Here is an 18191-nt window from a genome sequence, read left to right as displayed (position 1 = left end):
CCTCATGATGACCATTGGTCCCTCCTCCTGGCTACTCAGGCAGTGCAAGGATATAAAGGCAAAGTTAGTTTTTGAAAAACACAACTGTGTGTCATGCTTCAAGAACTACAGAAGAAAAAAACTGTTGTGCCCTCATAAAGATAAGTTTTTAGAGAAAATAACTTACCCTTGATCTTTTATCTAAGTAGTCACAAATAAATATTTCAGAAAGCAAAACCCCACAGCTCTTAAGTTAAACAAAAGACAGGCAGCCACATTGTATATATAAATTTTTTATATAGAAAACATCCAGGGTTACAAAATAACCAGTTGCTAGTGATTACTGCACAAATGCAGCTCACACATACTCACATAGTGTCCTTTGGTCAATATTTTCATCAACTTTTCAAAAATGAACACTGGCTTTAGCAAGTTCTGATTTTTGTGTTCATCAATTAATCGAAATACAAATACATTGGTACTGTGTCCCAATTTGAAAGAGTCTCTTTTTCCAAATGAAAAATTAAATAAAAGAAGTTCCTTTTAAAAAATAACATAAAATAAATCAATGAAATCGTCGTCCTCTTCCACGTTTGCTCTTGAGATGACTAGCAGAACGCCTAAGAGCCTTCCTCTCTTGACGATGTTGTTTCTCAGCTTCTTGCTGTTTCTTTTGCTGCTCCGACTGGAATATTAAAACAAAAATAGACTAAGATTCTTGTAAACTTATATATCACCTCATTGTTCAAGTATCTATATATCAAGTCAGAATTCCATTAGGGAAATCTGCAAATGTTCCTGTAAATAGTCCCATGCTATCTTGTTTTATACGGCACCTGTTGATTCTGGGTATCCCAGGGAATTATCATTCCAAGTAATTCAGAGCAAACATTTAAGATAAAGACGTTGAAAAAAAGTGAATAAAATAATGTATTTCAGATGAAAACCAATGTCTAACAACAAATCGTAAAATCAGACTCCAGAATGTATGTTTTAATGTCCTCAAGAAGGTAGAGCACAATTTGAGGCTACTTAGTATCTACTTTGGTTAACTAGTATTAGCATATTTATATTTACACAAATGCATTTTTAAAAGATAGAACAATTAGTTAAATTTTCTGAAACATACAGGTTTTTTTTAAAAGTGTTCTTAGAAGTTCTTTAAAGTGTTTGATACGCTGTATGCAATTCTAGGCAGACTTTCCACATTAAACTAATTTAAAGTCTCTGGTCCCGTGGCACATGCTCTATTAATGTTTTTCCTCTTCATTAAAAACACACTGAAAGGGTTTCACTTACATACCACATAGATGAGATGGCTCAGACAGCCATAAACTACTATTTCCTTTGGAAGACTAAGGCTTCTCTTCAACCTAAGCACAAACTGGAACTAGCAAACTTGAACTGTCCAAGCTCAGGCAACTGTCCATGCTATAAGATATTCCAGCAATTAGAGCAGTTTCAATGGCAGCACAGGATAAATGCATGAACAGCGTGACTGGATGTGTGGCTGTATCCCCACTGCATCTAACTCTGCAACCAGCAGCATTCATACAACAGCCCTGCTCCTCCCAAATCTCCCATTAAAGCACCAATGAAACTAAAGCTAGAGATTTGCCTGCATAGAGAACATTTTGGCTCAGGTAAGATATGAACCAATTTACCAAATGCAGCAATAAGCCCATACCAGTATCATGGAAAGAAAAGCCAGTGGTCTTTGGACTTTGTTGAAATTTTTTGACTCCTGTTTCCACTGCAAGCAGGGAAATAAGAAACCCACTATGTGTAAGTAGTTTGTCTCCAGACTTAATCTGAAAAGGTCTTGAGAAATCTTACTTAATATAAAGTTGACTGCTACTGCACTGAAATTGAACGATCTTGATTTGAATTTGAAGCTTTTTTCTTTTTAATGTCCTCTATACCTCCTTAGTAGCATAAGTACTTAGGAATTTTAGAATCCCTGCTATCTCATTAAATCTACTTGCTATGATAAAGCATGCTGAAATTGAAAACCAGGATGGCACACTGTAGGAACCATACTGACATCCCCTGAAAACTAAACTGTGAAGTATCAGTGACAAACAATTTCATTGCTGGACCTCTTAGCAGTTGCCGGGCATTTGGGAAGCTGCTGACACACCTCAACCACAGCAGCCAAGTTCAGTCTCAATTTCACTGACCTATAAGGTTGAGTGATACCAATCCCATGGAATCACAATTCTCTCACTGACTAAATCTTTCTACCTACTCCTAAATCCACCTGCACTTTAAGGAAAGGGCATCACAAAGCAGAAGCTGATGATCAGAGTATCGCTAAAATCCTTTATTTGGCTTGCCAACTTCATATTTTCATCCTCTGGAGTGTCAAGACACAGAATACCACGTAGCGTGACTTCCCCTTAGCTCTCCCTGCTTCATTTCCTGGGACTTCAGAATATATACACAGGGTCTGTTCCTTTGAGACAAGACTTGAAAGTCTTATTTTGCTACTCTGTTGATAGGAGAACAGAGCTCCACTGTAGATGCATTATCTTCCTGTTAATTAGACTTCAAAAAATCTTTCTAATACAAGTGAGCACAATATACATATTTCAATAAGGCAACACCAGTTAGTAGTCAAAAAAAAAAATCCATATACATCAGCAGAACATAATTTAAAAAAAAATGTCAAAGGTACAGCATATCTTATGGAAGCAAGTGGCATTCTGAACCACTGCTGTACTTGCCTGTTCCACCTTACTCCCAAAATCTCACAAAACTGTTACAAAAGGTGACAGTTCCTTATTCAGCACCAATTTCAATAAACCTTGTGCCTTTGCGCTTCTTAAGGTAAAGCTACTATAAAAAAAGACTGTGCTTTCAAAGTCCTGCAAAGCCCATTTAATTAGCTGCAACACAATAACATATCAGTTACAGCAGTTGGTAAAAGCCCCAGAATGGTTATACTACACAGCACTCCAGAGGAATTTGATTCTTATTCCACAGTCAACACATTTTAAATTCCAGCAACACAGGAATGAAAAACAGATGAAAAAGGACATCTGCAAGCAGACAATAATCAGATAAAACAATTAAGGTAGAAATAGTCCAGTAAATTTGGTTATTTAAAAACTTTCCTCAGGCATAGCCAATGTGACAGTGAAATAACTACTTAGCTATTCTTGTGACAGCAGTCAGAATAACATCTCTCCTTACTAGTGGTCAAATATATTACAGCACAGAGGCTTACCTGAGGGAAACCAGTTTTTACTAAAGTAAATTTTTGCCAGCTCAAGTATCAATTAATATAGCTGTTCAGCTTTTATAATGGGTCCTTTCCTCAGTTCTAAAGCAATTTTCTAGCAAAAAATCCCCAAGTGTTGTACAGCCACAGCAGATGCACACATGCACGTAACTCTGCCCATGCTACAAAGTAATCACCTGTCTGCGATCTGCAGAACTCCTTAGGATGGGAAATAAAAACCCTTTGGGGAAGGTAGATAGGCAGCAGTCAACTGCACACTTCAAATGGAACGTGGCAAGTAGAACAGGAGCGGAGCTCGTTCCTGTGACCTGCATTACACAAGTTCAATGGCACGAGCAGTTCGGAGCTCTGTTTTTTCCTGCTGAGACCTTGCGACATTATCAACCGAGAGCAAGTCTGTCACCTACGGCATCCCAATTGCGTCTGGAGCTGCAGACAAGATCTGATCAGTCCTGGCACAGAAGTCACGTAAGGTCATAGGCTTCTGATTGCATGTCTGCAAATAAACTATTAAAAGATGGAAGCCAGCATTTTCCACCGGAACACAAGATTTTATGAGTGTTGCCTGAGTTATAAGGGTATAAACACACAGAGTACTACCGGAGGCTTTCATTCTCTTGGCAAGAAGCAGAAGAGTTGGCAGCTTATAAAGAAATGAAGAGGGACATTTGTTTGACAGTTTTAAAGTTCCTGTTCTTTCATGCAAAAACTAAAGTTACTTGTGCATTATCTTAAAAAATTATATATATAGCTCACCTTCTTTAATTTGAATGTTGCCTGTTTGCTGCCTACTGTGGTATCAGACACGTTGAGCGTGCCAAGTTTTTCTTCAAGCTTTAAACGATCTCCAAGAGTTTTCCTGCAGAGAATAATTAACATTAGTCACTATTCTTGCCATCTTCTTACTATAATAAATGCTGATAATGCAGTCAAAACTAATCTCAATGTCTCTGAAACCTTGAAATGCCATCACCTTAAAAAATAAATATTCAGTACACAGAACAGAAACAAGTTCAAATCATTCCCTCCAGATATTGCTTTCAGTAGAAACGTTTTTAAAATTTATGTAAAGTTCATTGTGTTTTTTTCCTGTTAAAAAAGCAACAGGACTCCAGTTGAGAAAGAAACCGCACCCTTCTATTGCTATAGTTTTCTATGAAATGTTAGAGAAAGGAATGTTCAGCTACAGTAATAGATACATAGACACAAAAAATAAGGCTAGAATAATCCAGTTTTCTTGAAACCTTATCATTTCTGAACTGGAAACACTTTCAAGGGAAGGAAATAACCTTGACAATACATCAGAATGAATTAATCACTTTCCTTGTAGAGACAAACTACTTAGTCCAAATATCAATGACTGTTTGGACACTGCACCCCTAATGGCCTAATGCAAATTGTTTTCTAAATAAAAGAACAATGCAAACAAGTGAATGTGATAAGAAGACAGACCCTGACGATGGAGCGGAGCTCCACATGACCATGTGCCTGCAAGCGCACGGTGCTCATGAGTTGGTTTCTGCAGCGAGCTGGTTAGAGCTCCCGCGCTGCTGGGGATGGGGTGGCTGCTGGCACCAAAACTGCTGCCAGCTTTCCCCCACTGCAAGTTTATGCCCCTAGAAAACCAGGACACATGACATGCCCCAGCTGCTCCGGGTTGTGAGCTGATGGTTAATGTCACCCTTACTGACTTGAGTGAAGTTGGGTTGTAAACTGGAAGAGCCGAGGAGCGGAGGTAGCCCTCGTTCTCCAGCACAAGGTGAGGCAGGGCCGGGGCTGCCTTCAGCCAAACTGCTGAAGGGCACCTCCAATCTTAACATGGCTCATCCTTCTTCTGTCATGGGGGTCCTACAAGTGGGTAGTGCCACTTGGGAATATGACACGGTATGTACAACCAAACTCGCTCTGTGATGCGCTTTGGAAATGTTCACTTGACTGTAAATGAAATTAGTTTCTGTAATTCGAGGTACTGCTATTAGTGCCCTATTAGATCTCTCTGAAGAGGTCTAAAAGACATTTTTTGTGCAAGTTTTAGAGTGGAAAACAAGCAGTCATAAAAATACAGATGATTAGCAGCCACCAAAGTCAATGGCATTTCTAGGGATGAAGGGCTCGTGGATGGTGGCCAGTGCATGAAGTCTCTGAGGTCTGCTGAATTTTGGTTAATGATCCATTTTATGTAAAAAAGTCTTTTCAGATTAACAATGAAAAATTACTGTCAAGAATTACATTATTTCTCATGACTAGGTACTTTGTATTTTTTTTTCTGTAGTATATTTTTCAGTGAGTACGTGTAAAAACTTGTTCCATCTGTGCGAATCGGGAAGACAAGCTAAGCCTCAGAGCTAACTATGGCAGGAGATCAGTCACATACAGTGCGGTGGGATTTTTACATTCAAGTGAAGCCCCATTTCTCTCCCCTTTGAAAGTGAAGTGGAGAAACATGGCTACTACCCAGCAATTATTTAGCATGACTGCCTAGATACTGCTTCTGTCAGGAGAAAAATTAAAATGAGGAGATATTAGCAAAACGCCGTGGGGTTGCAGTTTTACAGAATAATTGCAGGTATGGCTTTGTTTATCTGAAAATGCACAGACCTCAAATGATAGTGAATTGCACACACTGATACACAAACACAACAGCTGGGTTGTTTGTTTGTTTTTAAATCATCCCCAACAAATTGATTCAAGGGATACATTAAGAGTGTTATTAAAAGCAACTTCCGCTGACCTACAGTAAAAAAACAAACAAACAAATTGCCCAGGCACTTCTTTTTTCCTCACTATAAAGAGAGGAGTTTTTCAGGATCTTTCCTGCTGTTTTACTTCAGCCATACCTAGGAATGTCAACTATGCTTTTGTTGACTTTCTTGTCCACCTCTGGAGACATATACATTGACTGCCATACTTCACAGAGTAAGACTACTGTAGTTTTTAATTCTGACATGCTCTAACCTCAATAATAAACATTTTAAAGGGACATCAAGTAAATCAAAAGAGCTCTTAGGACACTGATAAAAATCCTTTCTGTTGATGGATTCCTTTTAAGTTACTATGGAACTATGGTGGTAAGTAAACAAAGGTGGTAAGTAAACAAAGCAAAGTTTTGCAGGTTTTCATGTGTAAGTATAAGAGTGCAAAAGGGGAAAATGAAATGCAGACAGATTTGACAGAAGGTGTTTTTTTACAATCATGAGTAAATTTTGAAGCTTTCCTGTGCAAAGAAATGCGTAGACTGTTGGTCTATGAAGAAATGTATAGTACACACCATTGCTTTAGAAGCTGGGCTTGGAGCCGTGCTGAGTCAGGAACATGTTGAAAGAAACACCCAGTTTTATATAAGTCATAAACTGTTTCCTCAGGTAGAACATTATATGATTAGAGAAAAAAAGAACACCTAGCCATTAACTGCATAGTGAAGGTATTAAGGTACTTAATTATATTGGTCACAGACCATCATGCCATAATTGGATAAATCAAATGAAAGACAAACACGCCAGCCTCACCAGATTGTACATGCCACTGCAGCCTTTCCAATTTTCAGTACCTTACTTGAATTAATTATTTTTATGTTGACTACTGATCACTGAAGAAGGCTAGCACAAAACACATGTAGGTATTTTCTTCACAGAATTCCAATATGTAAAAATGCTATTACCCAAACAAGCTAGCTCATAACACAGACTAAGTCATTATGATTAGAGAACTGCATCAGCTATATAAGAAACATATACCAGCTGCTAATTTTTAAATTTTTCTGAGAATGTGAGGAATATCAAACTCCATACTAAGAATAATGTGTGGATGAGCACAAATGGGATGAGGGAGTACAGAGCTAGTGGCTTAGACTAAAATTTAAAAAAACATGGAAAGACAATTCAACGACAGCAACTCAGGAAAACAACGGATGTAACACTGTCACATCTGCGTTTTTGTAATCCTATCTTCAATTTTGTCTCATTTTCTTTCTTTTTTAACATTTTACATTACATCCCATCTGTGCACCTACCCACAGAGGGTATCTGACCTAAGCCACCCTAGTTATGCATCACACCTTGCAAAGTATCCTGCAGAGTATTAGCAGCAAATCTTAAGATAGTTTTTCTTTTCTCTAAAATCCATCTTTTAAAAATCTTTCCATGGTTATTTCATCACTGACATTCCTCCATCCACCAGATAGGTCTGTGGTATTTGCTTTCATTTTTCACAAGCTGAAGCAATAATTTTCCTCCCTGTATACACCAGATGTAAGAATTTACTTCACCCTGTGTCACACTATACTAATTTTTTTTCTAAGTGTTTCTCTTCCTTACACCTGTTTTGGTTTAGTTACTAAACTTTCAGTATCCTTGTTCACATTTAAGCCTTCTATGTTTTGAACAAAATGAAATCTTACTACGTCAAATTGAGTATTCTTGAGAATTTCCTTCAGATGTCAGCAGCTGAGTTCCTGTAAAAGCCCAGGCTGCCTGCCAGGGGAGCGTGTCAACAGCAAGGAGAACACAGCGCCATCTGACCGCTGTCTCGGGCTCAAGTCACTTGCTAACATGACTATAAATCCAAATAGAGTGTAAAAAATATCCTCAGCCTATGATACTCTCTTAGAGTGACCAAAGTGGATTTTCTCCTGACAAAGGGAAACAACTGACAAAACTGGAGAGTTGCGAGGGAATGAGAGCGGGAGAGCGGGAACAAGAGCGGGAGAGAGTTGATAGAGAAATCTAAGAAAGTCAGAGTCCAGAATGAGTAGGTATATTCAATATAAAGATCAAAAAAACCCCTGTGTGAAAACACTTGCTGATAAAAAACAGTTAAGGAAATCACAGGAACCAGTTCTGCAGAACTGCCATAAATCCCAATTAATAAAAAATACGACTTCTATTTAAAGTGGTCTTACAGGTATGACATAGAAATCATAGACTACCAGACTGCTGTAGAAACACTGTCTCGATAATATTTAAAGACCATTTACGTGATCATTCAGTTAAAAACTTGCAAGTCTAAGGGATGAGCTGAGTTTTTATCAAATGTTTCTTCACTTGTCTCCAGAAAATTTCCATCATGAAACAACCAGATTGTAAAGGCAGTCATTAGTGACACAAAGAAACAGTCCCATTATATATATTATTCACTTCCTCTTCTTTTACTGTATAATTTTATTCTAAGTAAAAACATAATGGCTATTATGAGATCCATCTAGTGCAACAACCTGTTTCCAACATTAGTCAAAATTCTGCTTTGCATCTTGTGTGCTGCAAGAACTTTGAAGCTATTGTCTTTCAAGGTTTTAATACTGGTGTCTGCACTCCAAGTAATAAAAGGCTATTAAATCTAATCTTCTGAAGGGCTCAATTCACCTTGAAAAAAAAATATCAATGAGATTTGCAGGCATTAAGCACGTCAAAGCCAAGTCCTTTAGTTTGACATGCTCTGTATAAAGTACCCAATTACTCCAGTTGATCATCAACTTAAGGAAATCCAAATTAAAAATAAAAGAAAAAGGTTGTTTTTTTGTATTGCAGAAAGAAAAACAGAAATAGTGAGACCTGACAACATAAGGACAGCAGAGTTTTTTGAAAGTTTCTGGATGTCACAAAAACACCCAGAGAAAACAATTTTTGTTTTATCACCTTATCCTACCCCCAAAATAGTGACTAGTCATGCAGTATTCTACATCCTTTTAGAGGATCAGATGAAAAACATCCAGACTGTCAACCTCATACTGACACTGGGGAATAAATATATCCAGTATCACAGACAACAGTGTTGTTATTTGTGAGAGCAGCAGTTCACCAACACTAGTAATGGATCCCCAAATCTGGCTCAGAATATTGCTCTTACTCGCCTCATTTGTGTTGTCTCTCTGCCATACTTTAAACATGATATTTGTTTTAACTACAAAACAAAGCTTTAACAACTATGTCGCTTTAAGTTACATCCCTGTATCGCCAGATGTGGCTTTACTAGTAAGTGCTTCCAAGCCAAAAATGCCACTGGCTTGCACTATACAGAAATATTTGAGAATCGTCCACCCCCAGCTATTAAAATAGGAACATTAGTCTTACTTCATTAATTTTTGTTTTTTGGCAGAGTCTTTGAAGCTTCTGAATTCCTCTCCTTCTTTAATCTCAAAAAACTGAGGTTTCAGTAATGTTTGCTGATCCTCCTTGAACCTTTCCTGCCGCTTTACTTTTTCCTCTTGGCGTAGAAGCTTGCGCTGTTTCCTGACCTCTTCAACCCAGCCTTTTTCATCATCTGAACTCTCAGAACTTTCTGCATCACTTGCTTTTCCTTCTGGCTCTTCCTCGTCTTCCTGCAGACAAAAATAGTATAAAATAAGAAATCATCAACTCATTTTCTTTTCAAACCATTCCGGCAATTAGTGTACGTGACAGCTTTTGCATAGATATAGTTGAAGAGAACTAAAGTTTGAACAAAAGCAATAGCAGCAAATGAAGCAGAAGAGATATTATAAAATTGTTTTCACCTACATGTTTTATGTTTTTCAAACCTATATTCACGTAGACACATATTGCTCACATCTAACAACCAAGATAACATTAGAAATTACACTTACTGTAGTTGATAAGACATTTTTGTGTTGTTTTCATCTTTATTTCTTTCTATGGTAAAAAATCTGAATGCTTGAAACAAACAAATCCAAATGTAATATATTTCACCTGTTCTTGTGCTTCCAGTTCCTCTAAGATCTTCAGTTTCCTCTTTCTTTTCTCACTTATTTTAGAAACAAGCGGGTTAAGTAGCCTAAATTCTTCACTCTGCTCATCCACCTGGAAATCTGGATTCTCAAACATGACCTTAAAACGATCATCTTTGAGAAGGCTAGGCAGGTTCTGGAAGACAAGCAAAGCATGAGTGAGTTATAAAATTCTGAAACAGACCTATAGAAAGCTTCCCCCTGCTCACTAGATGTTAAACATTAACTCATTTTTTTCTTTTGAACTTCATTTAGGATAAAAATGGATTATTTTCAACATCAAGAAGAACTACTGTTGCATAAGGGCAAACCATTTTGGCTCTTTTATGAAATGTAGTTAACTGCGTACATAAAGAAAGGCAATTGTATCTTCAGTTTTGCACATAACATCTATCTTGTGGTGACCACCAAAATACCAACAAATGCAAACAACAGGCTTTTTTTGAGCAGCTTTGCATAAGCTCTGCATTTAGCTGGCTTCTGGAGTCCAAGTAAACCCATATGTTCTTCACAGTGAGTATTTAATAATTTTAAGCTTTAAGTTACTACATAGCCTTTTTGGTGCTGCAGCTACAGTGAAGTCCACCTTAAAGTCACCTACTAGAATAAGTGATGAGAAACAGAAACAATGGCTTTTTGAATCTGTTTGGTCAGATTACAAAACAAACAAAAATCCCACACCAAAACAGAATGAAACCAACCAAAACAAAACAAAACAAACTAGTTCTGTAAACATTACTGTGTCTGTGCTCCCACTCAGAGAAGTCTCCAAAACAAATACTCACCTTCTGTTTCCTTTTTCTAGTAACCTGTTGTTCTTCTCCTTCTTCTTCAATAAGTTTGAGTGCAAGCTCTTTATTGACTTTTGGAAGTTTCTGAAGAGAGGAAAGCAATTAATCAGTAAATTATTCCTTTACACATGCAAAAACCTATATGCTTTACATTTTTCAGTCTGGTGGAGAGAGAATTCTTATTCATTCTCATAACTTCTGCTGAAAAGCTCCTTGACTGGTTCCAAGTATTTCTAGGCACTGGTAAAGCAATAGCACTTGAAGAAAATTTAAGTAGAACTTCTGTGTAGTTTCTTCCCTGTAATGCATCAGCTTTAGTACTTTGAAAGCTACTATTTCTCCTTGTATGTTGAGCAAATTCAATGTGGAAAGCTACTAGTTACAAACACAATACTATTTTTATATTATCTCTTTTCACAGTATTACAATTTGATGGCTTAAGCCATTTTGTTTAATGACAGCAGACACCGCAAGTTTTACTGTAGAGTTATCTGCTCAAGTGGCAAATGTGATGAGAGCTGCTCTTTTACAATTTGGTATCAGTCTCTCATATATGGGAATCACAAGCAAGGGAATTCTACAGTTCCATTCAAAACATTCTATAAATCACTTTGTGTCTCCAACAATAAACAGAATAAAATCCTAAGTCATTACATCTCTGAGATACACTTACTCTTTATGAACAGTTTTCCCAGAAGTATACTCATTGTTTACAGGATTTACCTTTAGTTGAACTCTCTGTGCACGTGTTTCTTCTATCTTCTGCCTTATTTTCTCTCTTCTGTATTCTTCATAGGCAAAGGGGTTTGCCATCATTTTTGCCTTTGAATAAGCAGGAGGAAGTAAAAAGAAAAAGCATTAACACAGGACACAGCCCATTGTTTGCAGAAAAATAAAACACACAACCATCAACAAAAAGTCAACACACGTACTTTACTGTTTCAAGTAAAAGTTGACAAGGATCAGCCATATTTACCTTATGATACAGTCTTATGTCCATGAAAAAGCCATGCATATATGCTCTGAGCAATGATGATCCAATGAGATGAGCAAGGCCTGGGAAAAAAATTAAAGGATTTCAAAGAGCTTTCATATAAAAATAACTCCTATTCCAAGATAACCACTTCACTGACCCAAGTCAGGACAAACAAGCACTGCCAACACAACATATCAATCTAACAGTCACATCTAATACATCAACTCTTAAGAAAAACCGCAAAAAAAAAAGTTTGGCCAGCAAGAAATCTGAGCTCCTTCAGAGAAAAAAAAAAATCCATTTTTCTTGTCATAATCCATGTTACTGTGCTCTTCCAAAAAATGCCCACAAGTACTATGCTCCATAAAAGTTTACAAAGAAAAATTTGAGAGGATTTTTTTGAAAGTCCATAGATGTTTGACAATCACTTTTTTACTGTGGTATAGAGATGTTTTTAATTAAAGAGTTTTGCCTTGGGTCACTATCTTTGAAGAATCAACATGTTGAAAAAAATACAGTACCACATCAGGTCGTAAAACCGCCACCCTAGGCCCTAACCTAAATAAGAATGAAAATCCTTGAGAGTCCTCTGATTTTCCTTCCATGTATTTTCACAAAATTCCGAGACTGAGAAAAGGAAAAGCTTTTTATAGCAAAATATCCTTAATTTCTAAAGATTTGGAATCTGTCAAGAATTAACAAACTACTTCTAGAACTAAATGGCAAAAAAATGTGAGAAACCACTGTGCATCTCAGTTGTTTTTTTTAACTGTTTCCAGGAAACAATCTTCCTGTGTATTCCAAAATGAGAGTACTCCAGCTAATGGCTAGTAATGCAAAGAAATCCTGACAGATAAAATCAAAATATCCCTTAAGCTGGTTCTTTATTTGAAAGCTTCCATTTATGGGGAAATGAATTTGTCTAAGTTACAGAGAATTTAAAGCAGAATAAGTATTCTGAGTCAAGTCTCTATGTAGATAATACCACATTGCCTTTTTCCCTTGCTACTGGGATAGGGCTCTGTGGGCTCCATTCAGACCACCGACCCTAGAACTCTAAGACTGAAGACGCAGGTGCTTTGGATGACCTCCCCCTTGAATGGCCTCCAGCCAGGCCAAACCCAACTCCCATATTCAGAGGTAAATTAGCTATACTAAACTGGATCAAAACATGGCAATCAAAATACACAGTGGACTGAAAAAGGACTAATTACATTGGGAGAAGCATGCTTCCCTTCTCTGCTATGTAATTTTAAGCACTCCAATTCCTAGAAAGTGTTTTTCTATTAGCCCTAGAATGACTTGTATTTTCTGGAATGACTCTATTCAAATAGGGTGGCCTTTGGCAGAGTTTGCTCTGAGCCCCAATATACTATTTGAGCACCTCAAAAATACTTTGAAAACTAAACCAGCTTCTCTTCTTATGCCATCTGTTTCGTGTCTGAAAGCACACACGACAGATTCCTAGACATACTAAATCAGCAAATATCAATCATCTTCTTGGGATAAAAATCTGCGAAACACAAATACCTTGTGTTGCACTGTTTGGGAGCCAAAGAACATAAAGCCATCACTCTGGTAATTAATATCCAAGAAGACTGGCGGAAACTGCTGCCAGTGAATTTCTAACGGTGCTTGTACGTCACATCAGAATTACAAAACTTGTATGTGCAAATGGTCAAAAACTGAACAAAGAAGTCAGTTAAAGAGGATATACAACTGTTTTACCTAAATTTTCAAGGTCTTTTCTGGTGACAAATTTGTAATCATCATAAACTGTGCTCTCTGGATTCTCTTCCAGTTCTTCAGTCAAGTTATCCAAGAAGGAACACCATTTTGGAGCAGGTCCTAAAACCTGTGGATATTACAAAAAGTTAAGACATTTTATATTCTTACAGAAGAAAACCTACAATTAGGCTCTCAGCTACTGTGTTGTAATTGAATAACAAATGAATCCCTCTGAAATCAAACATACCTTGAGAGCAACAGCAGTTAGAGAACACAATTAAACCTACCGCTTGCATTACCAATAAGGAGTACTACAGATTACATAAACATTATTTTAATTTAGGTCATTTATTTGAAAGCAACAACATAGAGGTTTCAAGCTGTCTCAGTCTGATGGATTAATTTATTAAAAGCTCGGAGCCCAACATTATACATAGAGTTAAGAAGTAATGGCACTAGATAGCAACCAATCTCTAAAGCACTGTTGGAAATCAAAGTCATTAGGTTCAGCATGCAACGTTAAATGCCACTCTGCCTTATTTATTTTAGTTAAAACACCACGGGTATATTTTATGTATTTTTATTCAAGGATAAACCCAGACTGTTATGAACAGATAATGGGAAATATTAAAAAACTTGCATATTTCCACGATGAAGCAAAGGATTTATTTGAACAATATCATGTTGAACTATCAATGTACTTTTCCATATAAGCTTCCTTCAATTTCCCCAGTTAACAATTAGCTCCCTCCACTTTTCCCTCCCACTGTCCTGATTGAAATTCCTCTCTATCCTGATGCACGCAGCCATACTCAACTGTTCCAGTACTATTATTTTAGTAGGTGAGTTAGCTGAATGGAAAAATCCAACACTACATTTTTCTCTCTAGAGTAAATCATCTGACATTTTAGAATGTAAAGTGGCCAGTTAACTCCTAGACTGGGACTTTTAATAAGACTTGTAATGTGTTTGCTAAAAATTAATGTTAAAAACTCTACAGTCAACATGACCATAGGACTAGTTGTGATTCAACAACATTTTAAGATCCTATCTGATTATGAAAAAAGGTAGAACTGATTTTATATATATAAAACACAAAGTTTGTTTTAACATGATAGTGTGGTAACAGTATGAGATAATTCTGTTCAAGTGTGTTACTACTCATTCAAAAGTCTTCTTTTGAAGATAACTATACACAAAAAAATAGTAAGTTTGTGTTCTAGACCACAACATTCTAGACTGTAAGACTCCAGATAATAATACTGTATTCTAGACCATTATTGTCTCTGTGTCAAGTATTATCTATCTTACTAAGGTTTCAGCCTTAGCCAAGAACTGAAACATGTCAAACCAAAAGCTGCACTTTTTTACAGTGCTGCATATTTTATTCCAATTAGTAAGAGCTTCCAAGCTAAGACCCAAGATGTCACTAACAGGAAAGATGTTACCTACTTAATGAATTAACCAAATCTCCATGCCTGCTCCAGCAATACTCAGCTTAAATATAATACTATATAACATTGAGATTGATTTCTTGACAACATTGCAGATACTTTTGTCTCCATATTGTCTCCAACGAGATTTTAATTTTTTCAGTTATTTCCCCCAAACCCACCTATTTAATCTAAATGCCAGACTTTATGAGAAAGTAGACTAGATATATTAAATGTACCATTGGTTTTCATGCAATTCAGTAAATCAGTGCTTAACTACCAGACCATCAAAGCAGGACTAGGGTGGAGGAATCTTCTCTGAAGTTTACCTATAGTTTTGTTTTGGATGAAACCATTTGTCCTGCTTATGAAAAACGAGTTGATTACTAACTAAAGAAAACTTCTCTTGTAATAAAATTTAAGTACAAGTTTCTCTGCTGAAGATTATTAGAAACTAAATTAGAGAATCCTTGACTCACATCCATTCCCACTAAATAAAAAGTTCCCCTTTATTCCATCTTCCTGACTCACCATGTAAAGATCTTTATCACTTCAATAAACCTTTTTCATCACTTCCATGTCTATGACAGTATCTGCTCAAGCCTTACAAAGCACACGTTACTCATTAGAACTCAGGCCACTCCAACCACTTAGGGTAATCCCCTGATGGGATCTTGACTGGTGTAAATCTTTGAACGAATAACTAAAGTAGAAGTCTCACAAATAAAGGAAAGCAAGTTTATCTGCCCTTCAGCTGTAGCTCCACTCACTGTTCCAAGTATCCCGGTACTCAAAACCTGAGAGTAAAACCTTTCATGGCACATAATTTGTGCCATAAGACATATAAAGCCAAAAGATCTGATTATTCATTATAATCTGTGGACTGAGTTGGATGATCAGATCACAGAAAACAAGGAGCAGGGGAAATGAGATAATTAAAGGAAAAAAGCAATGGCAGAATACCAGGAAAAAATAGAAAGTCCAACTATTATTCAGATTTCACATGTAAACTGACAAAAAGGAAAATCCTACAGAGATGTCTGTGTATCTTTTATTGCCTTATTTCCCTCTCTCCCACCCTACTGAAGCCACTTGCCTACCTTTTCCAGGACACCTTAGGACCTTTGCTTTGTGTATTAAAAAGGGACATTTTTTAAAGCTGAGGAAGAAATTTAACAATAGTAAAAGACAAACAATACCAGCCACAATGACAAAAACATAAACAAGAAATATGCTTCCCTTGCAACAGTAATTCCTCACAGAATTTAATTGCCACTGCAGTTCAACTGCAGAGTTTAATGCCTCTCTGTCACCCACTGCTAACCAGGACATCCCAGGACGGTGCCGAGACCACTCTGAGATGTCAGGCTCTGCCAGTCCTGTGCCCAGGTGCCAATGCCACGGTTCAGGGGGCTGGTCCCCGCCATGGCCACCAAGGGTGAGGCGGAGAGGTGACACCTGTCTGTCCCCCCAGCAGCGGGTGTGCAGCAGCAGGGCTGGGACCCCTAAGAGCTCCTGACACTGCCTTGGCCTGGTGCTCAGTCCCCACCAAAACCAGAAACATGGCCACAAAGCTGTGGAGTTTGGGGAGACCTGACAACTTAGATCGGGAATGTACAAATCCACCATGTCTGAGGGACAAAAAAAAAAAGCACTGCAATTCACAGCAAGAATAAGGAAATGTTATTGAGGTAGGTAATCGCATGCAACTAAACTGCCAGGTCTCATTTCTTAAATATTTATGATATACCAAATCGGTTTCTCCACAAGTTTTAGAAAAGTTTCACACAACTAATGGGTGAGTGCACATCTAAATTTGGCTTTTACTCAGATATTTCTTAGGACAGGAAAACCAGAAATCATCACCAGTAGTGATCGGACCAATATTTTTGCACTTGACCGGACTCACCACAGGAGAATTCCCACTGAGACACACAGGTAATGCAGATACCTCGCCACTGCCTTTCCTGTTCTATACCAAGCCACAAGAAGATGTGGACTTAATATCATGCCATCTAATCCCAAATTTTTATTAGTATGCATTAGAATGTCTTTTTTTTTTTAACTTTAGACACAGAAAACACAAAATATGATGAGTAATCTAGCACGCAACCAAGCAGAGATGGCCAGTGCAAGGCCAAGCTGATCAAGAAAAGGAAGAGAAAAATGTTGACAGAAAAATATTTTTAAAATAGTTTTGTATTCTATTTCACAAGATGTTTAATTCAATCATATTGTTGCACCAAAACCTTACATGGTAGAGCTCAGCAATGCCTAATTCCTGAGCACTTCTGTAGAAAATATCATCCTGTCATCAGTCTGTAATTCCTCTGAAATTAATGAAACCTAAGACAGAGTATTACCTGCAGCCCACAACAGATGCTCATTATCTTCAATCTGGAACACCAGACAACACTTGTACACTTTTAAACACCACTCAACAATTTGACAGCCAGATCCACAGAGCCCTTTGAGTCACAGAAAAACTGGGTCTAATCCTAACTAGTACTAAACATGCTCAACAGCTTAAAAGAAGCCCAGGAGGTGTAGAAGCTTCCAGAGTCAGATGTCACAAGATATTATACAAGAAATTATACAACTTCAATGCACATACAGATGAACGTTGTTAAATATCTGTTTGAAGGTTTCAGGGACCAATTCTATACTAGTTAACTGAACAGTTGCTCTTTCCTTCACAGGGCATAAAAACAGGCTCCAAAATCTGTTTTGCAGGATGCTAAATAGTAAATTCCTGGAAGATTTCATACGAGGCAAGGACTAATAATTCAGCTGCAAATAAGATGTCAAAATATATGAGGATTCAAGTAGCAGAAACTCCTCCCAACCTTCAACAATGTATTTCAGCAAACACAAATATGCAAAATGTTCACAGACAGCATAAATTGGATTGGAAAAAAAAAAACAAAACTAGAATTTGCAAAGTTAAAACTGCCCAAAATCCATCTAGAAGACTAATTTAATGTAGGTGGACACCAGTCAATAAAACACTTCCATAGGCTTTGGAAAGCAGAGGTATTTGCTGCCATAGCTGTACAAGACAGTGACATGCAGCTTCACAGAAACTCAAAATTAACACTGTAATGCTGTATCCTGCTCTACCAAAATAATACAGTTAATAACAATTAAGTATAAAAATACATAATATAACTGTTCTTTCATAATGTATTTTAAATGTAAAAGTTTCTTTTAAAAATCTTTCGAATTGCTTGTTGTGGTATCTCCTATGGATTTTAGTTAGACTGTGAGAGCTTTACAAGGTAGCCAAAATGTACAATTATAGTTAAATTAGCCACTGCCATCC

The 18191-nt window shown here is 37.2% G+C and overlaps 1 protein-coding gene across 3 annotated transcripts in view; it reads right to left on the bottom strand.

Annotated features, from left to right (window-relative positions):
- Positions 1-263: 263 nt before the first annotated feature.
- NOL10 (nucleolar protein 10) overlaps positions 264-18191 on the bottom strand; it is a 50486-nt gene continuing 32558 nt past the window's right edge. For all 3 annotated transcript variants that reach the window (XM_080342255.1, XM_080342256.1, XM_080342257.1), the window contains 8 exons: positions 13437-13563; positions 11709-11788; positions 11456-11554; positions 10727-10816; positions 9904-10077; positions 9289-9536; positions 3980-4082; positions 264-664 (listed from right to left, as the gene is read on the bottom strand). In XM_080342255.1, the coding sequence (XP_080198381.1) occupies positions 545-664; positions 3980-4082; positions 9289-9536; positions 9904-10077; positions 10727-10816; positions 11456-11554; positions 11709-11788; positions 13437-13563 (1041 nt within the window). In that variant the 3' untranslated portion in view covers positions 264-544. The remainder of the gene's footprint in view (positions 665-3979; positions 4083-9288; positions 9537-9903; positions 10078-10726; positions 10817-11455; positions 11555-11708; positions 11789-13436; positions 13564-18191) is intronic.

The sequence above is a fragment of the Nesoenas mayeri genome (assembly GCF_963082525.1).
Source record: "Nesoenas mayeri genome assembly, chromosome: 3".
Taxonomy (NCBI): Eukaryota; Metazoa; Chordata; class Aves; order Columbiformes; family Columbidae; genus Nesoenas; species Nesoenas mayeri.
This window is presented reverse-complemented; position numbering and strand designations above follow the sequence as displayed.